The sequence below is a fragment of the Ursus americanus genome, chromosome 5 (assembly GCF_024610735.1).
Source record: "Ursus americanus isolate L20-20 chromosome 5, mUrsAme1.1.p, whole genome shotgun sequence".
Taxonomy (NCBI): Eukaryota; Metazoa; Chordata; class Mammalia; order Carnivora; family Ursidae; genus Ursus; species Ursus americanus.
In genome coordinates, this window is record NC_142131.1 from 32,561,229 (window position 1) to 32,584,480 (window position 23,252).

At 39.6% G+C, this 23,252-nt stretch overlaps 1 protein-coding gene across 3 annotated transcripts in view; it reads right to left on the reverse strand.

Annotated features, from left to right (window-relative positions):
* Positions 1 to 23,252, reverse strand: part of ARHGEF28 (Rho guanine nucleotide exchange factor 28) — a 297,126-nt gene that overhangs the window by 224,107 nt on the left and 49,767 nt on the right. For all 3 annotated transcript variants that reach the window (XM_087862079.1, XM_045809753.2, XM_087862080.1), the window contains exon 2: positions 13,169 to 13,212. In XM_087862079.1, coding sequence (XP_087718205.1) covers positions 13,169 to 13,201 — 33 coding nt within the window. In that variant the 5' untranslated portion in view covers positions 13,202 to 13,212. The remainder of the gene's footprint in view (positions 1 to 13,168; positions 13,213 to 23,252) is intronic.

Consider the following 23,252-nt stretch of genomic DNA (forward strand, 5'->3'; position numbering starts at 1 on the left):
AGCTCATATGTAACAACATTTTGCACCGCACTACAAGGTGCCCCAAACAGGTAAGGGAGTAATGCAATGACTTTTCTCCAAAGACACGGAGCATACTAACTGAGAGATGGCAGATACTAGTAAAGAATGCCAAAGAAAGGGATTGAGCTCGTGTGACATCGTTCACAGATCATCTTTACTGAGTTAGGAAACTCTTCAGGAATCTGCAGTTGGACAAGATAAGCTTTTAATTCCCTACTATTTAATCAGAACTTCCTCCCTGTTAAATACTAATTCTTAGCTAGGAATTGTCTACCTCACAGGTCCCCCCAAACCTCATAACTTTCTGAACATTGTGACAGCCCCCTCCTCATGTGACCTTTGCTCTGACTATTGTGTGCCCGGAGTACAAAACAACCTGACTGTTCCCATCCCAAAATAGGGGTGGTCATGTATCTGCTGGGAAAATTGTACAACAATAGAGAAATAAGCAAGCAATAAAATTGAAAAGTGTACTGAATGAAACTTGACCACTGTTTGAGTCTAACTAAATTAGAACCATACATTCATTTAACAAACATTTATCGAGCATGGCACTGTACCGGTACTGGAAGATTAGGGGACAAAAAAATATTATTTTATATCTCTGCTGCCCTGGTGATTCCCAGCTTAATAAAAGAGATGAAACCAAACAATATTAAAACCTCCTCAAAAGCCTAAAATGGTTAAGTTGGGTGTCCCATTTGAGCTGAAACCTGCACAAGGAGTAAGAATTTAATTATACAAAGGGAGAGGAAACATGAGTGTGCCAACTAGAGGAAACAGCTTATACAAGGTCTGGGAAAATGAATAAGCAGGACCCTCATGAGGCACTGAGAACAGTATGGCTGGAGTTTATGGTACAAGGGGTTTATACCATCACAGATGTGACCAAGCACCATCTTTAATTATCATTTTTTCAGCTGGGTCACCTCCCCAGTGACCACAGCCATGGCCTAGAATGTTGCTATTAGGGTCAGAGAACAAGTTGACCTTCCCTCAGTGGTTTTCTAGAAACGCCGTCAGCCAACATTTACTGGAAGGCTGTAGTACACTGGACACCACACTAGGTATTTTGATATAATGACGGGTAATAATCTATGTCCACAGAACACACAGTTGGGGTATAACAGAGAATGCCCTGGGCTGAAAGGGGATCTGGGGTTCAAATCCAAGTTTTATCGTAATTCAGCGAGGTGGCTATTCCTTGCTCACTTCTGAGCCTTTCACAGCTCCTGGTCCAGATAAATAAGTGCTGATGAAGAAAAACCAGCCCCACTTCATTGAACCTCAGCTTTCTTTTCTGTAAAGGAAGACTAATTCCTAGGGTTTTGTATAAATTGAGAACTCTTTAAAAAGTATACAGTACCATATTTGGCATATAACAGATTAAAAACCAAACACTTCTAATATATTTCACTGGACCCATGTGTCCATTTTGCTCCAAATAATTTGCCTTACTTAAATGTGAATGTTAGTTTTCTTTAGTGGAATTTTCATTTTTTGAAATTTTTTGAAATCATTATTTAAAGCAGAAAGCTATTATTCTCTTTTGATTATCCTCACCTTTGGAAAGCCAGGCCTTTCAGGCCACAGGCTATACCCACAGCACAAAGGGGTGGGTATGATTCACCAAGGGGTGATTACCGAAAAAACCAGGAAGTAGGAGCATTCTTCCAAAATGGTAACCTAACTCATAAAGTGCAAATAAGTCTTAGAAAACTTATAAAAAGATACCAAATGTATAGCTTTCCAGTGTCATAACCTAGATACAATAATATACCTCATTCCTACCCGAGGGATATTTCTGATTACGGAGCCAGAGCAGCTTGGGCAAGGTTCTGCTGTAAGAAAATAAAGTCCACCAAGATAGAGCAACAACTTGTCTGATCAGAACAGACAGGGAATATGGCTACATTGGAGGGGGAGAATAAAACATTCACAAAGTCTAAGAAAATGGCAACTCTGAAGAGGTTATAGGCAACAACCCAGAAATGAATTTGCATAATGGGAGGGAAGGGAGAGAAAACAGACAACCTTGACCATCAGCATGTCTTGATGACGGATCAACTACAGAGAATAAAGGAATGGAGGAATTAGGGAAACTCCGATGTAAAGTCACCATGCCTGGGAGAACGGTGATACGGGAACAGCAATCAGGAAGTTGGGCTTAATCTGGAGAAGAACCGAAAGACTGTTTAAAATTTAACAGTTCAGATTTTAAGTCAGTTCTAGGTAACTGAATGGAAATACCAAACAGGCCAGCTGGAAACAAAAGATGTGGCCTGCGTAGAGGTCAGGAGGAGGACCCTCATGTGGGAGTCTTCAAGGAGGTGCTGTGGTTCCAACAACAGGAGAGATGAGCTTGCCTAGAAAGAGAAAATAAAGGGGTGGGCCCTGGGAACACCCATATAAGCAGAAAGGAAGAAAACACAATAGCCAAGAAAGGACTCAGTAAGAATCAGCAGAGTTCATGAACTTTAAGAATGACGTAGGGCAATTTCCCCACGTTTACTCCCCACCAACTTGTCATTTCAACACCTTGGCGTCCAAAACTTTCCATGGCCTGGCTTTACTTACCTCTCTGACCAGTCTCCTCTCCTTCTCAATGATCCAGACACTTGGGCCTTTTGCTGTCCAAAATGTGAGGTTCATTATTACTTCAGGGCCCTTTGTGCTTTCTGATCCTTATATAACATTATGGCAGATCCTGGCTCTCACCCTACCTCATGACACACACCACTCTCTCCAACATCATCATGTTGTAGATGCCCTAATAACCACTAACTGAATGTCTTATGTTTTTATTTGTTTACCTACTTATTGCCCATCTCTCCACTTCATGTAGGTTCTGGGAGAGCAGGGTCCTAGAATCCCGTCTGTTTCCCTCTGTGCCATACCGTTAATGCCTAGAATAGTGCACTCTACTAAGTGGGAACTTAAACACCTCTGATTAAGCAAGAGAAAAATTGGTAACCTTCATGACATCAGTTTTGATAGAAATAAAGCTAAAGCCAGAGTGTATCAAATTATGAAAAGGAAAAAGAGTCAGGAGTTAAAACACCTTCTCAAACCACACACATGCACATCCTGAGGGGTGAGAGGGAAGAGTTGTTGATAATGCAGAATTGTATCTTCTGTAATAGCTCCCTTTCTAGAATGTGTTAATAAAACATTTTAAATGGATCACACCTTACTTCTTCTGAGGGTTCTGAGAGAAAAATCTGACCCGTACGAGTCATGCCTAAAATTGTTCAGATGGCAATACGTTTTTAAAATCAACTAGAACAAAAATGTCAATAACTGCACATTCTGTGTTAAAGAACACAAGGCTGCATATTGCCCAAATGGTGGGGGCTGAAGCATGGGAAGTGAGACCATCAGACTTTATGAACATGTGGTACTTATTTATCCAGAGCACCCAATCTACACCCACAAAGACATTCCTTCAAAGTTGGGTGCTAGGGCTGATTCTTCCAGAAGTTTCCTGTAGTTCTACATTTTACCTTTGGCCCTTTGTCAAAAGTTATGTCATATCAGTAGTGACAGAAGGGGTTACCAGAAACTGTCACTGTGCTAAGAGGAAAGGGTACTATTTAAGCATCTGGACAGGGGCAAAGCTAATGGAGGGTTTATGTAACATTCTAAGTCATAGGTTCTGCTAATGTCTGAGAAGTGGTTTTCCCCCTCTGCTCCTGCCATTCCATCAAGCAATCTCCTGCAGCAGCGAAGGAACTCAGGACTTCCAGGAACTAACATCTTGTGGCTGCCGGCCAAGCAGGATGAAGCAGTTACCATGGTTCTCCTGCACTATGGGCAGAACATGCTGCTTTCGAGTTTGTTTGCCCCCACACAAGCAAAAGAGGAGAAATGGCAAAAAGGTAAAAGCAGGACCAAACAGGAAAAAGTCAAGTTAGCAGAAAACAAAAGCCATCAAGGAGAGGCGACTTCAATTAGCCCAGCCAAAACAATGTGGGAAGAAACCAGGCAAGAGGTGGCAATTAGTTGAGATACACATGCTGCTGTGATTAAGTCAGGAGACTCGATTTGCTAAAAATAAATTCTCACAAAGGCAACACGTGACCTAGAAGTCATTTTCAGGCAAAAGCCCTTCCTGATTCCATTCTCAAAGGCAGAATTAACTGTACTGGTATGTGCTAAAAGACACCTTCACCCACGCCCTCTGACACCTGAGCTAATAAAATATCTATCAACTTGAGCTGGAAAGCTTGATGGGGCAAATGAAAAACAATTACTGAGCCCAGATTTTTTTTGAGTAAATTAGTTTTAGAGGGTCAGGGCTTGCCTAGATTTAGTTATTGGCAGGATTCTCCAGCAAAAAAAAAAAAAAAAAAAAAAATGAGAAAAGGAGATGTTTTAATGGAAGGCCCAGGAAGTGGCACCATTCTTCTCAATTAAAGCTCAAGAGAGACTGCAGGGCCATAAAGAACAAAATGGTGCCCTTGGGTAACAGCCAATGGGGCAATCAACTTGTGGTGACAGTACAAAGCGAAGGTCATCTTAATTAACTGGTGAAGGTTGGAAAACCCCAGGCTTATTGTGTTCTCTACCACTTTCTGAGCAACAAAATTATGTAGCTTCTAATATAGGTAGCATTAAAAATTCTGAATATCAAACCAGTTCGGTTAAATTAGTCAAGTAAGTTAGTCTCCCTAAGAATCTTAATTTCCTCATCTCAAAGTGAGGGTGACCAGGCGAAAGTCTCAAAGATAGCCTCCCTTACTAACACTGAGATCATCACGGAGAGGCCAGTCACAGGCAGCCCTCAGGGATGCAGACCCCCAAGCAGAGAAGGAGCAGCATCTGGAGGACAGGATTTCCTTCAACAGGAACCAGAAGCCAGAGGGAGTCTGCATGAGTCAGGAAGGAGGTGTCTGCCAGGTGAGCAGAGAACAAAGCCACTAAGGCCCGGCCTCAATAGGAAGCTGCCTCCCTTGGCTAAAAAACAGACCCTGGGACCTGTCCTCAGGTCCTCCCCCCATAAGGCTGGGACCAACAAGAGTGCACTCAGCCAAGGACTCAAGGAAGTTCCTCCAAGCCCCAGAAATACAAGCACTTGACTGGGGGAGGTTTAGCTCAGCTAGCTACCTAACGAGCTAATCGGACACCTAAACATCAGATTACACTTTCTTTTTTATTATTATTATTATTATTATTATTATTATTATGTTCAGTTAGCCACTGTATAGTATATCATTAGTTTCTGATGTAGTGTTCAATGATTCATTAGTTACATATAACACACAGTGCTCATCACAACACAGGCCCTCCTTAATACCCATCACCCTATTATACCCTCCCCCAACCCCCTCCCCTCTGAAACCCCCAGTCTGTTTCCCAGGGGCCAGAGTCTCTCATGCTTCATCTCCCTCTCTGGTTTCTCCCCCTTCAGATTTCCCTCCCTTCCCCTGTGTTCCTCCATGCTATTGCTTATGTGCCACATATGAGTGAAACCGAATGATAATTGTCTTTCTCTGCTTGACTTAACTTCACTTACCATAATCTCCTCCAAAAGACATACAAATGGCCAACAGACACATGAAAAAATACTCAGCATCACTAGCCATCAGGGAAATACAAATCAAAACCACAATGAGATACCACCTTACACCAATTAGAATGGCAAAAATTAACAAAACACATAACACTTTCAATTAGTATATACAATAAGCCCAGCAGCAACCAATATTCTTGGGACAAACACAGCAGGATACTGTGAACTTGGAAAACTAACAAACATAAAACGCTAAGGGAATAGGGAAGCAGCTGAGATCCAGCTGGCAAGAAGCTACTGAAGTGAAAACTGCACTGCCAAACCGTTAAACCATTTGCAGCCTCCAGAGAAAAAAATAATGATGCTCTTCTCAGGCAGTTGCTACGATGAATGTGCCTGAAGGGTGGAAGAGAGCAAGAGCCCACACGCAAAGGTTCACAGACACACCCTCTGCAGATGTTATAAACATCTCCAGGGATTAGATGCTCGCATTAAACAGAACTGGGGAAACATAAGAAATGAAGAACCATAGCAAAAAAATTAAAAATCAAGAAATTTTTGAACATTTATAAAACACACATTTAACACACTGCCTTTGCACAATGAAAATGAAAACACCCAATTTCATAATTAGTAGTTATTCAAGCTAAAAAACTAGATATTAAATATATCTGAAAGTTACATAATGAAATGCTGTTACATCTCATTTGCAAAGCAATCCACTAAAATTTGAAATATGTACATCCTTCATCCAGCTATTCCACTCCTGGGAATCTATACTACAGAGACAAAATTATCAATATACAAAGACATATAGACAGAGATATCGAGTAAGTAATTGTTCATGGTTGCCGAGAACCAAAACAAAGTGAATACCCACATCCACAGACCAGACACTTGGTCCACAAGCACTCATTACAAAGAATGAGTTTGAGCTACATCTGATGATTTAGAGGAGTTTCTGCCAGGTATTGCTTAGTTGGAAAAGATACAGAGGTCCAAATATGATCCAGATATTTTTTAAAGATTGTATTTATTTATTTATTTATTCAACAGAGATAGAGACAGCCAGCAAGAGAGGGAACACAAGCAGGGGGAGTGGGAGAGGAAGAAACAGGCTTATAGCGGAGGAGCCTGATGTGGGGCTCGATCCCATAATGCCGGGATCACGCCCTGAGCCGAAGGCAGATGCTTAACTGCTGTGCCACCTAGGCACCCCTGATCCAGATTTTTAAAAATAATTTTATTAAAGCTTGTGTCTAAGTTTACGTATAGGGGTGTAGGAGCACACAAAAACGTGTAAATACATAAAGTCGAGTTCTCAAATTTCAGTGTGCAACAGAATTACCTGAAAGTCGCTTTAAAATGCAGACTGCTGGCCCCACCCCCAAGATGTCTGATTCAGTAGGTCTGGGGTAAAAGTCTCACAATTCTTTTTGCCAGTAAGTTCCAAGGAGATTCTAATGCTTGCTGCTGAGACAAATGCATCAATGTTCAACAGTAGTTATCAGGGAAGACAGAAAAGGAGGTATAAAATGGGGAGGAATAATTAATGGAATCTGCCCAAGATCCTTACAGATTTTCCATAGGATTCCTTTTATGGAACACTGTGTGTACATTTGCAAAAAGTAATTTCTAATATTTCTGCTTACATTTTTTATGATGAGCAAGTGTTAAATAACTTTATTTAAAATAAAGCTATTTTTATTGAGAAAAAAACTTTTGCAATCAGCAATTTCTCAAGGAAGAGCTCATCTGCTTTACTCACAGCACTGACCAGATTTTGGGAAGATTAGTGCTAATTACAACTTACATAAAAATCAAAATATAATGTGAAAAGAGGAAGTTACTAGATTAACAAGTATAACATATATTCGTTTTATGACATTTATTAATCTACAAAAACTTTGAGAAAACACAATTTAAAAAGTAATCAAAAAACAACAAACAGCAAAAATACTATCTGGCTTGTGAAGGCAAAATCTCTTTCAAAATTCAAGCAAATACTGAGTAAGCAAAATCTCTCCTTTTAAACTCTACTTGCATCATTTCCGATCTTTTTATGTACAAACTAGGAAACAAAGGGCTAAAAACAACAATCTAAAAGAATAAAAATAACTTAGACTTCCAATATAGAACTTTCAACCTCCCAAGTGGGAAACCTCAATTAAGGATGTTTAAGATCAAAAATAAACACCTTAGATCAGTTCTATCAATTACAATTGACACTTTTCCAGGCTTTCACACTTGTCATTAGCTTCATCACCACTGCACTTTGCTAGCTTAACACTCCTCCTCCCAAAACCATGTTGCCACTCAATCTAAAAACTAAGCCTCGGGGCACCTAGAGGTCGATTTAGTGTCCCACTCTGGTTTTTGGCTCAGGTCATGATCTCAGGGTCCTGAGCTCCAGCCACGTGTTGGGCTCCCCACTCAGCAGGGAGGCTGCTTCAGATGCTCTCCTTCTCCCTCCATCCCTTCCCCCTCTCACTCTCTAAAATAAATAAAATCCTTAAAAATAAATAAAAATAAAAAACATAATAAGCTTACACCTCCAAGCAGTATGTCTACTATTTGTTCTATCACGAGCAAATAGCCTGGCCTTCCAAAGGGGTTCCTTTAGTGCCCTTAGAGCACAGATGCAGGAAGCTGCTCAGAGGCTGAAAATTGGATTTGCAAGGCTCACATCCCCATGGTCTACAAATAGATATAAAACCCTTGGCTACCAGTCACCAACCCCTGCTCCTTCTCTAACCTTCTAACAGTGCAGTGTTTCTCTTTTCCTGCAATAGCAACTCAACGGACTTCCATTTTTCATTTTAAAAATGAGAATGAGCCTGTGGCTGAGCTGAGGAATATCCCTGCATCTCCAACACTGAGATCGCATCCTTCCTAAAGATAAGCAAGCGGAAATGTTCGCCAAAAAAACTATAAAGTTCTACGGCACACCAGACGGAATCAGAAATCATAACACCCTCTAAAACAAATTCCTGAGATACAAAAACATATTGTAAGTTCTTTCTTTGTGCACACAATAAAATACCCAAGATTATAAAACTATACGGGCATAAGAAACAGGCGAAGATTTGAAAATACTACATAGAAACTAAAAATGAAGTAATGGAAACTAAAACTGTCCTGGCAAAAAGATACATAGACTCAACAATACAGAAAACATAAGTAGAAAATAAAAAATACTGGGGGTGCCTGGGTGGCTCACTTGGTTAGGCAGCTGGCTCTTGATTTTGGGTCTGGCCACAATCCCAGGACTCTGAGATCAAGCCCAGCACCCGGTTCCACGCTCACAGGGAGTCTGCTTGGGGATTCTCTCTCTCCCTCGCCCTCTGCCCTTCCCCTCTGCTTGCACAAGCTCACATACGCATGTGCTCTTTCTAAATAAATCTAATTAAAAAAAAAAAAAAAAACAGAGAAAATGCTCCTAGAATTCAGACCACAGAAAGGACAAAAAACAGTCCTTAAAATGACAGCTGTTGTGGAAATAGAAAACAATTGTGAAAGACCTAAAAGAATGAAACTTTAAAAAGAAACATGAAAGCTTTCTTCATGGATCCAAACAAAATGCATGAGGAAAAAAAAGAGTATTTACATCCATAGATTTTCTGTAGGTATAGAGAGATCTCTCCACCAACTTTTTAAAAAATTCTAATTCTACTATAGTTAACATAACAGTGCTGTATTAGTTTTAGGTGTTCAATATAGTGATTCAACAATTCGATGCATTACTCAGCACTCATCGTGGTAAGTGTAATCATAATCTTCTCCTATCTCACCCATGCCACGCCTGCACCCCCCCCACTTGTAAACACCAGTTTGTTCTCTGTATTTAAGAATTTTTTTGTTTTGCCTCTTTTCTTTGTTCATTTGTTTCATTCCTTAAATTCCACAAGAGTGAAATCATACGGTATTTGAAAGTACAACTTTCATGACAGAAACCCTCAATAAAGTGGGTTTAGAGAAACACCCCTCAACATAATAAAGGCCTTATATGAAAAAGCCACAGCTAACATCATACTCAATGGCAAAGAACTGAAAGCGTTTCCCCTAGGGTCAGGAACAAGACAAGGATGTCCAGTCTCACCACTTTTATTCAACATAGCACTGGAAGTCCTAGCCACAGCAATCAGACAAGAAAAAGAAATAAAAGGCATGTACATTGGTAAAGAAGTAAAACTTTCACTATTTGCAGATGATAAGATACTACATAAAGAATACCATAAAGACCACCAAAAACCTACTAGAACTGATAAACACTCTACCATTTTTAGTAAGGATTCTCTCTGGTGACCAAGAAGCAAAGACCTTTGAACTTTAAAAATTAATTCTTATGTCACAACATTTATACTCAAAGGAACAACAACAAAATCACCTGAACAAGGTGCCTTTTTGTGGAGGGTGGGGCAAAGTTGGGAATGATTTCTATCAAATTTTTCCTCCATAATTATCACTCCATATATGTGATCCAGTCCTTCATGAGATAAATCTTGCAATTTATATTTTTTAAAGACCATCTTAATAAGATTTTTCATTAGCATACAATTATTATTTTATAATTTAAAGGTATCTCAATATGTTATAGGCCCTTTAAAATTTCTAGTTCTATTTGGGTTTTACCTTCATTATACACGTACCAGAGACAATTTCTTTTTCTAAAAGAACAAATCATAACAATTAAGATTGTTAGTACATTAGTTAGTTAGTAGATAAAAGGAACAAAATAAAGAGATCTAATATACTGCAGTCAAAGGGCACCTGGCTGGCTCAGTCAGTACAGCCTGGTGACTCTTGATCTCAGGACCATGAGTTCCAGCCCCACACTGGGTGCAGAGATTACTTTAAAAAGATAAAATCTTTAGATATCTATATATATAAATATATTAATACATATATCTTATATATATATTACAGTCAAATAAGAAAACATCATCCAAATAGATGCCTTAATAATGCATTAATGTCAATAAAATTCAACAAAAATAGAAATACACCTCTGAAAAAACATATGAAAATATCAACAGTGCTTATACTGATGACAGGATTAAACATAAGGTTTTAATTTTTCTTGATATTTGCAATTTTCATAATATATGAAATATATCTATGAATGTTAAAAATTAAATATTTACAAACCAGATTTTATAAACTAGAATCTAGAAGTGAATATTTATCAAACTTCTGAACACAGAAAAGCAGAGAGGAGGCCTGCCCCAAAATACAGAAACAAGTTTTAGTCTAGTTCTTATGTGTGCTTTATTTACGTTACTAATTTAGTAGAAATTGGTTTAAGTCTTATTTTCATTATACTGCATCCCCTCTGACCTCTTACTGCATGTGCCCAAGTACTCAAATTGGCTGAGATCAGTTTGTAATACTGACATAAAAATTTAAGTCGGGGGCGGAGATCAGGTTACAACATGTGTGTGTGTGTGTGTGTGTGTGTATCTTGAGTAAGAGTCATATTAAACACAAACATACATAATGTATTTCATCTAATCTAAGATCATCAGTTAATAATTTCCATTTTATATTCCACTAAAAAAATTACCAATTATGATACGACTGAATTTTATTTTATTCTCACTGCAAGAACTTCTAAATTTAGACAGATTTTATCACGTATCATGCTGCTGTTTCCATGTCTTCTGTGTTTCTGTGTGTGCACAGTAGCTTAGCTTCTTAATGCCAAATTCTGGTAGAAACATCTTGAAAGCATTTAATTCATGTATCACCAAAATCACAAGTAATTTTGTCACAAGTAATCTTAAGTGACAACCATAGGACCATTGTAACCAAGGACACACATGCGTAGGTAGTAACTACAACATGACAGCTGCCAGAATGCACATCGGATATGAGAACATCTCAATTTCAGAGACGTTGAAATGAGAGAGGGACAAACTGCACCTTAGAATCAACAAAGAATTATTTTAATATAACATCTACAGGGGGATGAGATTCTGAGCAATGTCTTCCTAACACCTTTCATATATTTCATTTTATTCTAGTTAGTATATACTGTTTGATAATTAGAACAAAATATTTTGCCTCTGTTTTTTAAGCCCCTTCTTTCCTTAGGCTATGTGTATAACTCTCTAGTCTGATCATAATCGAATAGGTAGGAATCAAAACAGCTATACTATAAGATTTTGATCAATTACAAGATTTTATATCTTGATTAGGTTTGTGGGATTTGAGGTAGGAGAGCAAGGACAGAATGAGTAGAGCTGAGGAGGAGAAAAGTACGGAGAAAAAAAAAAAAAAGCCAGGGAGACTTAGGAGCTATTTACAGTTTAGCCTTGGACCAGTCTTCATCTTTAATTATGGCTGAGCAGAGCCCAACTGTCTACAGACACTTTACGACCTGAACATCGCAACCTAGAAAGAGTACTAGAGACCATTGGGCAGCCCAGAAGGCACCTCTTTCATTATTCTGACATCCATTCATTTTATCATTTACTTTTTCTCCAGAGAATAGAGAAGGGTATGTATAAGGTGGGGGGATGGGTAGGGGAAGAAGGAGGGAAGGTGGGCTACCTGTATAGTGAAGTGTGATAAGGGGAAATGAATAAATAGATTTTAACTGAAGATTCTGATAAAGTCTGTTCTAGTTCCTTCATACTTCGTTCTATTAAGGATTAACCTAAACTGAATTCATATTCTTAGTCTAGATGTAGTACTCTGGCTGAACTCTATGCACTGATGATTCAAAGGTCACCTGAAACCACAGTTCCCACACACCCATCCATGCTCACCCCCCACCAACTCAGTCAGATTCCAAAAAGAGGTTTTTCCTGAACTAAGGAAGGAAGATGAAGCCATATACCATTTTATATGTGAAGAGACCATCCATTCACTACTCCCCTGTTACACCCAGTAATCGTTCTCAAGAACAAAATCCTTCCTCCTTCAATGCAGAAGGCACACCTAACCTAGCATTTCATTGGGCATCTCCGTCACCCCAACCCCCACCTATTCTATGGATGCCCCAGCACTTTGCCCTTTGAATTCCTATTTCATTTAGCAAACACAACTGTCACTAAACCTTACCCCAAAAAAAGACACACAGAGAAGATATTCTTGAATATTATCAGGATATCATAAAATACAATGTTCAAAAATCATTCACATGAATGAAATGGGTATTTCTGAGTCCAGAGGTTATACACTTTCAATAAAGTTCCTCAGGGAAATATCATTAAAACCCAGACTTTATTTTTTTTTCCATAAAGATTTTATTTATTTGACAGAGATAGAGACAGCCAGCGAGAGAGGGAACACAAGCAGGGGGAGTGGGAGAGGAAGAAGCAGGCTCGTAGCGGAGGAGCCTGATGTGGGGCTCGATCCCATAACGCCAGGATCACGCCCTGAGCTGAAGGCAGACGCTTAACCGCTGTGCCACCGAGGCGCCCCTAAAACCCAGACTTTAGAACCAAGAGCCAATCAGTTTTAAAAGGGTCCACGTGAGCACCTGAAAGAGATGCTAACACTCTAGGGGTTTTTTTTGTAAAAAGCTTCAAGTCAACAGTGAGCCAAACCTCTCTCCCCACTTCAGTTAATGTAGGTTTTGAGTGTCAGAAAGGGGCACTGAGAGTTGAAGCCCAGTGCGTAGGGACTTACGTAAAGAGGTACTTCGCTGCAGCTCAACTCCATGGCTTCTGCATCTACAAAGAAGATAATGAATGAGAACTGTTATTACAGGAGGCACCATAACCAACCAGCACCACTGCATCCTGCCCTCCAGTTATCAACAACAAGAGAGGAAGAACCAAGGAGAGGAAGACTGCAGACACAAAATCATGAACGACAGGAAAGAGAGTCTATCTGTATAAAATACCCTCCCCCTTTTTTCTTTCACATTAATTTTTACACATAAGGAAAACCTATCAACCCCAGACATTATCCTACTGGCAACTCTCAAAAAAGAAATATTTCAAGAAGCCAAGAAAGTCAACATAAACATGTCCAAAGTTTTCTTAACTCCTTGAATAACAGGGTACTCTGAGGTTAGAATCCACCTTGGTCCAAATGAGGCAGGAGACCTTAGTGACAAGACAGTTCTTTGCCTCTCATCCACAACGCCAAAGATTTCAGTCTCATGATCACACAGTGGGTATGTGCCCCACTGTTACCAACCTCTCCACCAGTTGCATGCACCCCATTTGTGTCTGGGTATGTCTGCCCCTTTAAAACCCACACCCAGAAACCAGCTTGAGGCTTAGTGTAAAAAAAAATAATAAATAAATAAATAAATAAATAATAGCTAGCATCATTCCAAAAGGGATTCACTAAACACCTACAGGGGGCCAACCATTACACAAAGACGATCAGGAAGTAGTCCAGCCATCAAAAACCTCAGCTCAACAAGAAAGACCTAAAGACAAAGTGAAGAGTAGACTGCATGAGAAGTCTGAAAGGGTCAGACAGAGAGACCCAACCATCACCCGAGTTCTGCCTCTGGGTCCCAGGCCAAACTCCAGCTGTAGTACCCCGGGGACGTCTGGTAGGGCAGCAGGCATATAGCAACCTGAATTGTGACATTTCACACAGTATTACCCAAAGTAGACACTAGGGAAGAAGGAAAAGACTCGAAGTTCTATTTTTTATAAAAACCTTTAACTTCAGTTTTATTAATACTTCATACACATGCTGCCACTGGCACCCTCCTAGGTCACAAGCTATATTCCCTAAGTCATCCTCAGGGAAGACCAAAGGTCTAACAAGCTCATTTTCAACACATTGTGTGCTGTGACAGTTTATGTAGACCTACTTAAATGGGTTTATGGATTATAATCAATTCTTAATGAAACTGACCTCATAAACTGGATAAATGGCTAAAGGGCTCTAGGAAGCAAACTTCAAATTAAAGATAATACTAATAAGAATATGACAAATGAGACTCTCATTCCTAAATATGAATTATTCATCAACCCCACTACAGAATAAAAATAGTCTAATCTAAGAAAAAATAAATAGCCCTCCCAAAAAATCAGCCATCAAGTACATATTTAAAATTTAAAATATGAAAGTATTTACATTATATACTATATACAAATAGATATATATACATATATATCTATACATGTATATAATGGACATGTATGTATATATGTACATACATACATATATGTATACATATATATAATAGCATATACCATGACCTCTTTCCCTAAATTTATACTGCACTTCAAGGTATCAACAATTTTTTTACCTATGTTTACAATCATGCCATGCACAATTTCAATCCATCAAAAAAATTTCACTATACTTCATAAAATTGGATCTTTTTAAATTTCTACTTAATAGCAAAAGAAGTACATTCTACAGTAAATGTGGTTTAAAAAGTAATGAAATACACAGTAAACAATAAAACCAAAATGTATCCCTTTATGAGCAAAACTTTGAACACTTTTGAAGATTCTAATAAATCTTAGAACACACCATGCTGTGTGACAGGTTTGCCATACACTCAAAAGTACAGATGTTTTCCCTTACTCAGCTTTTTTACACCTTGTCTGATGAGACATCTAAAAGAAACCACTTTTGATGAGAATATGGACTTAATTTGAAGACTGAATTACTTCTTTAATAAAAAGTAATGTTGTAGGGGCAGCTGGGTGGCTCAGTAGGTTAAGCATCCGCCTTTGGCTCAGGTCATGATCCCAGGGTCCTGGGATTGAACCCCGTGTCGGGCTCCCTGCTCAGTGAGGAGTCTGCTTCTCCCTCTCCCTTTAACCCTTTGCCCCTGCTTGTGCTATCTGTCGCTGGTGTGCGCGCAGTCTCTCATGAATTAAAAAAAAAAAAATCTTGGAAAAAAAGTAATATTCTATAGAAAAAGCATTCAACTACAACCACTGGTAGGGCAGCTGCTTGGATAAGAAGCTCAAAAAGCACCATGAGTGAAATTCATTCACTGTGTCATCCATAGCAAAGACATTGTAATGAACTTGAAACTGAAAGCCCACACAGTTCCACAGTACGTCAGTCGTGGTTAATTTTATAGCAGTAAGAATTTCAGTTGAATAAAGCCAATTACACCTTCAAATTAAGAAAAAAAAAGAATTTCAAACATGATCCAATCTTTACAATTTCTGCCATGAGATGGGAAAGGATCATAAAAATCTATATGCCACACTGAGGTGTACGGCTTATACTGTGGAAAAGTACTTTAAAACGCTGTCAAACTTAAACATGTACCACATAATTTTCTCTTTCCAAAATAGAAAGTTCTGGTTTTTCTAAGAAAAGTGGCTATTTATGACATGTCTTTAAAAACATTCATTTTTCCAAATAAATACTCTGTTCCATCAAGAAAGGGGTGATATTTTCGTAAGTGAAAAATATCTCAAAGGAAATTCAGGTTATAGATAGTATAAGTCATCATAACATTTTGAAAAAGAACATTAGTACATGTTACCATTGGTTGGTGACTTTGTTGCAGTAATTAAAGCTTGCAACCTAATGAAGTCCTCACATCTGCAGGCTTTAAATTCTTGGAAAATATAAAAGCGTTCAAATCTACATAAATCTTTCAAAATCAAATGTTTCATGGGTTTTCTATTTTAAAAATGTGACAAGTTCTAAGTTCTAGAAGGACTGACTGACATCAGGGAAGACAGGAGTTTGCAGTCACTTTTAAACACGAGGAAACTTGTGTAATTAGTGGATGGGATTAAACCATAAATCCCCTAAATTTTAAGTGTAGCCAGCACTGTACTTCCATTAGAATGTGTCATAAAGAGGTTATCGTATTCAGCTATGACACACATTAAATCCAATTTCAAGGTAAAAGTGCTTCGAACCAGACATTCAAAATGAAGGGTTACAGAAGGGTTACTAAACCAACGAAATAACGATCCAGGTGTCTTACTACTTTCACTGGCATGTATTATATATCAATGTTTCAGTGAGAACAAAAAGGGTTATTAATAACATTTAATCTTCGTAGCCTTTTTAAAAAAAGATTTTATTTATTTATTTGTCAGCAAGAGAGATCGCAAGCAGGGGGAGTGGCAGGCAGAGGGAGAAGCAGGCTCCCCGCGGACCAAGGAGCCCGATGGGGGACTCGATATGACGTGAGCGGAAGGCAGATACAACCGAACGAGCACCCGGATGTCCTTAATCTTCATAGCTTTTTAAATTTGGGGTAGATTTTATTTATTTTTTTTTTAAAGATTTTATTTATTTATTTGACAGAGATAGAGACAGCCAGCGAGAGAGGGAACACAAGCAGGGGGAGTGGGAGAGGAAGAAGCAGGCTCATAGCAGAGGAGCCTGATGTGGGGCTCGATCCCACAACGCTGGGATCACGCCCTGAGCCGAAGGCAGACGCTTAACCGCTGTGCCACCCAGGCGCTCCAAGATTTTAGAAAGTATACTGTTGCAGTAGTACAGTTTATAAATAAACACAATAAGGACACGTGCTTTTTTTTTTTTTTTTTTTTTTTTTAACTTAGGAAGGGAACAACATTTGGCAGATCTGCTCCTATTAATAAGGCTTTCTCCCCCACTTGTCAGGCTGTGGGTACTCTACCCAGTGGTTTCCATGCAGGCTTAGTAGACTAAGGAATGAGCTGCGGAGTGTGTCCACCACACCAGAGCTGGAGTTCCAGGTTTACCCAGCATGGAGTTGCATGGGAGTTGGACCACAGGGCAGAAGGCAGTCTCCTACCGCTTTAAAGCTACAAAGGATCCAGTTTCTCTACACTTTTCAGTCATTATGACACCAACTACATTAAGTGAGGGCTTCCAATCTGCATTATACTATGATCTCAGCCGAAAAGTAAACATCAAGGGCTAGACAACATGTCCTTTCCACTTCACCTGACATATTGAAGAACTCAGATTTCATTATCCCGCCTACTCTATCTTTTGCCATTTTTCAGAAAAGACATTTAACAACCATTTGAACAGCAACTGTTTTGTTTTTCAAAGAAACTACTTTTCACTCTTTTTAAAAATAAAGTAAAACTAAAGTCCCCACAATTATCAGCCTTGGTCCCAAACCTTCTAAAAATTGCTCTCAGGGGACGCCTGGGTGGCACAGTCAGTTAAGCGTCTGCCTTCAGCTCAGGTCATGATTTCAGTGTCCTGGGATCGAGTGCTGCATCGAGCTCCCTGCTCTGTGGGGAGTCTGCTTCTCCCTCTGCCTCTGTTGCTCCCCCTGTTTGTGCTCTCTCTCTTTCTGTCAAATAAATAAATAAATAAAGTCTTTTAAAAAATCGCTCTTAGAATTTCTTAGTTGAGTTGGAGAGAGAATAATCTGTGGCACATGTATTATAAACTCAATGAAATAATTTAACTTCAAACTGATATAGGTATAAAAAAACTGTATTCTCATTTGAATTTTTCTAAAACTGATGCCTCGCAAGATCTGCACTCACTTGCATGGATGCCTGACTAAACCACACCGTGCCTCCTTTTATGTCAAGTTTAATAACAAAACCAGTTTGTATTTGCTAGGCAAGTAGATAGCTGCCCACATTCTACACACACTAGCTTTTCACTACACAAATGTTATGCTCTACACTTCATTTACCAATGCTTGACTTCTCCATCAGCAATTTCAAAAATTCTCAGACTCAAGTAGTTTTTTTTAAGTTTTTTGTTTCAAAAATGTTTCTCGAAAAATTTAAGGCCAAAGTATTTCCAGTCTTTCTGGCAGACACCAGAGAATGATTTGAGGTACACAACGACAATCTTTAAGTTCACTTCCAAAACAGAGAGAAAAAACTCTTACGGAAAGAACATCAAGATACAAAATCTTCAGTATTTCACACATATTAGAAAGAATACCTAATATTCCAGTATCATCATTTGCTAGTTACTTCTAATAAAAATTAGACCACTTAACAGATGAAGAGAATATTCCAAATTAAAAATAAGAGAAAATATAATATTCAATTTACACAGAAAATAATCAGTCTTGACTTTATAGAATTCTGGGTTTCTCCATATAAAACCCATGACTTTAATTTTGTCTTTGAACATGCCAAAAATTCTTGGCTTGTATACCTCTTACAGGACCTATTAGCAAATAATGGTCAAGTATATATTAATACTATTAGGAACTACATTTGGAAGGCTAATGATATGGTTAGGCACCATGCTAAATATTTTACAAACATCTCAGAGAACCCTCACAGCAGCCATGAGAAGAACGTGTAGGAGGAGGTCTTACTTACCTGAATCTTTATTTACAAATCCCTACAGTTATAAGGTTACACTGAAGCAAAGGTTACCTAAACCTAAAGTAATCGGGGTTTTTTTGTTTGTTTTTTAAGATTTTATGTCTTTATTTGAGAGAGAGCACAAGCAGGGTAAGGAGCAGAGGGAGAAGCAGACTCGAGCCGGGTGAGGGGCAGAGAGAGAGGGAGAAGCAGACTCTCTCCCGAGCATGTAACCTGATCCGGGGCTCAATCCCGGGACTCCAGCACCAGGCCCTGAAGCTGAAGGTAAACGCTTAACTGACTAAGCCACCCAGGCGCCTCCCTCAAAGTAATTGTTAAATCAACTGACCCCCTGAAAGATTAGGAGCAACTCCCTCCCACATTCTTTCTTCACCTCACCCACTCCTCCTACTTAATGCTACTGCCTATTCTCCAGGAAATCCCCCTTGGACCTCAGATGTTTTATAGCTGTTTTAGTCTTGATGTGGTTACAGGATGTCATAAGTAAAATACATACCAACCTAAGATAAAATTGGAAATCTTTTTTTTTTTTTTTTAAGATGAAATAAGGTTAAATACAACTGAGAATAGTATTTTTGAGTATCGGGAAAGTCCTCAAATCATGACACTGCTGATCAATAAGGTAGCAGAGATCCATTAACAAGTGAAAAAGTGATCCTAATAAGATAAATGCCTAAAGATAAGCTCAGTATTAGAGGAAGAAGAGTACATTCTCCTCCCTATCCTATGAGAAAACAGAAGTTGTTCTTAAGTATTTCTAATACAAATAACTCTTTGGGGCACCTGGGTGGCTCAGTCCGTTAAGCTTCAGACTCCTGATTTAAGTTCAGGTCAGGTCATGATCTCAGGGATGTGAGATTGAGCCCCACATGGAGCTCCGCACTCAGCTCGGATTCTGCTTGAGATTCTCCCTCCCTCACCCTCTGCCCCTCCTCCCCCCGTGCTCTCTCTCCCTCTAAAACAAATCTTAAAAAGAAAAAAAAATCCTCATACTAGTGCTTTGAAAATCAAATGTGATAGCATCAATTTTGTCAGAAAAAGTTATAACCCCCCCACCATCACTCCCTCTCCCTCTCTTCCCCCGCACCCCCCCCCACACACACACACACCTCATGTTCCTCCTAAGGATAAAGACTAGCGGTTGAAAACTGCATCTGCACGAGGTCACACTGAACACGGCAGCGCAGATATCAAGCTTCGGGCTTCAAGAGCCTGTGCTCCTACCCATGATGCCCTGCTGCTAGCTAGCCACACAAATCAAATATAAAGTTCTATGAACAAAACTCATTTTCATAATTCTGGTTTCATTTTCAAGAAAGTAGAACCCCAGGCAAATCTTTTTTCCACCACTGTTTCCTATAAGATCTTGGTCCCCATTTTACAGAGATTCACTTTAGGCACCTCCCTGATACCTGCTCTTCCCCATAAGAGGACGTCCAATGGTACCATCTCCACTTTACAGGAGTAAAAGAACGCTCAGCAAAATGGCGCCTACTTCGCCAAGATCAAGCAGCTGGAAGGGGCCAAAATGGCGTGTGAATCCAGCCTGTGTGGTCTGTGCAGCCCAAGCTCACCTCAGCACGAGGGCTTTTTGTCACATAAACATGGTGTAAAAGATAGCAATTTGCTTGGCTAAAAAGCAGCAAACACCTCATACGAGTAATGTCTCATGAACAGGCTGCTTTTGAACCCCAGCTCTGCCCTCTTCCAACTGTCTGAGCCGGGCCCACTATCTCACCTCCCTGGGGCAGTCTCTCATCTGTCGGCAGTAATAGTAAGAGTGCCTATCTCATTGGATGACTGGGAGGATTGAGAGATTTGACACCAACAACAGAAAACACTTAGTACCTATCACAACCACTCAAAGGCTAGCTGCAATTATTAAGCTTAAAGGGTTTTTTAAGCATTGAGTATTTCAAATGACCTCTAAATATCAAAATGATCAAAATGACTCAGCACTGGCTGGGGCCAGGCACGTCTGAAATGGGTCCACCCAACTCAGCCTCACCCCAGCCCAGAGGAACCTCCAAGCATCAAGAATTCTGAATGGTATTATACCAGAGAAAGATGTGATTTTACAGAGCTGAATATTCCCCCTAGAGTCTGAAAACTCCAAGGGTGGAGCCGTTACTACTGGGACAACTCTTCTGCCATCATGGTTTGAAACCTTCTCCTGGAAATGTTGATTCACAGCTCTGTAAACAAACCTAGGAGCGGAGAATTCTAACTATTTCACAACTGTTCTGCTAACTGGAGGAGGAAAGAACGCATCAACAACAGGGAGATGAGGCCAAGTCTAAGGAAAAGCTTCGGTCCTGGCATGATGGAAATGGGTAAGAAGATAGCATTTGAGAACTAAGCCTGTTAAATACACAGTGGTGTCTACAGAATGGCTTCAGACTAGTGTTACTACCTGAGTGAGGCAGGGCTAAGCAGCTTCAGGTGGAGGAACAGAGTGCAGGCGAGGAAGAAGGGGAGCTAGTCTGAAATGGTGCAGCCTAAATGCGAGAACACTTCTGAAGGACAAAGAGTTGAGCTAGCTGCTAACAAAATGTCTCACCAAAGCGGTCACACTCACTTGTATTTTGTAGGCTGCATTTGGATGCAAAGCCTTGTATAAATCAATTAAAAACAATCCCCTAACTATCTCACTTAAGCTATCGATCTGTTTAGTGTATCCTCCATAATCGAGGCAAAGCTCTATCACTCGGCATCTTGAGCAAGATACAACATATCACGGTGTCAACTTCCTCGGTGGCAATAGGTCTCTGAGGTTCCTCTATCACGTCCAAAAGTCAATTCACTGTCACCTACTCCATGCCAAGCACCAGGGAGGCTGTCATGCGGAAGATTAAAATGTATAAAACACTACCCACCCCTATCACGGATGAACTGACAATCTGGTTCGAGTAAGATCTACCACCATGAAAGGCTACAAGTTTTAAGGAGTGATAGCACTGACCTGACAGAACACGATAGTGTGGGCAAGTATGAAGCAATAAATGAGTTATAAATGGAATGGGGGGTGGAGGACTAGCATGAAAAATAAGACACGGACGCATACTATACAGGAAACACTAAGGAGAGAGGCTGGAGTAAGAGTATGGAAGGAGGAAAGGTCATTGGCCCCGGACTTTTATACATAATCCATCCCTAAAACACATGGAATCCAGGACAAAAGGGAAGTTCAGGGGCCAAAGGTCCCTTGCCAGAGACTTCATAACACTAACTGCATGTTCCCTTTTGGTCAGAATTTAACGAAATATATGCCAGCTTTTCCTACAATGTGCTTTACTTTTGCTTTTTCTGCCTAACAGCGTACGCAAACAAGTTCAGCGGAGACCTCATTGGTACTAATAATTCTCTACTTGGACAAATGACCTTATCAGATTTATCAGACCCTTGTTTCTTTGCCAGCTTCTCATTTCTATTCTTTAATTTTCCACTCATTTTTATAAAGCAAGGAAATACACTGATGCTTGGACAATATGAGTTTGAACTGCTTGGGTCTATTTACAGATGGATTTTTCTTCGATACATATAGTCAGTGCTCTAAATTTATTTTCTCTGCCTTATTTTTTTTTTACATTTTCTTTTCTCTAGCTTACTGTAGTGTAGGAATACAATATATAACCACATGATTTCACTTATGTGGAATCTAAAAAAATTTAAAAAGACACAAAAACAGAGAACAATAAACTGGTGGTTGCCAGAGGGGTGGAGGGAGAAGCAAAATACGTGAAGGGGATTAAGAGGTACAAGTTTCCAGCTACAGAACAAGTCACGGAGAGGAAAAGTACAGCTCGGAGAATACAGTTGATATTATTATATTAATGTATGGTGAATACACTTACGGTAAGCACTGTATAATGTACAGACTGTTCAATCACTATGTTGTATACCTGTAACTAGTCTAACATTATGTGCCAAATCAACAATAAAAATTAAGACATTTTTAAACTGGTATAGCTAAATTAGTAGACCCAATTTAGACAATAAAACTAGTGGATATACGTGTAAAACCTGGAGAAACTCTAGAATGATAACATTCAGAATTATGACCTTATAGCAAAGATTAAAGGAAAGGAGGCTTAGCCTTAGAAATAGGCCTAGTCTTGGGGCGCCTGGGTGGCTCAGTCAGGTGAGCCTCCGTCTTGATTTCAGCTCAGGTCCTGGTCTCAAGGTCATGACATCAAACCAAGCATTGGGCTCCCTGCTCAGCATGAAGTCTATTTGAGATTCTCTCTCTCTCCCTCTGCCCCTGCCCCAACTGCTCCACACATGCAAAGCTTTCTCTCCCAAGGGAAGGGAAGGGAAGGGAAGGGAAGGGAAGGGAAGGGAAGGGAAGGGAAGAAGAAGGAAGGAGGGAAGGAAGAGAGGAAAGAAGGAAGGAGGGAAGGAAGGGAGGAAAGAAGGAAGGAGGGAAGGAAGGGAGAAAGAAAGAGGGAGAGAGAAAGAGGGAGGGACAAAGAAAAAAAGGAATGTCTAAATGTTTAATTTAGTTCAGCACATTT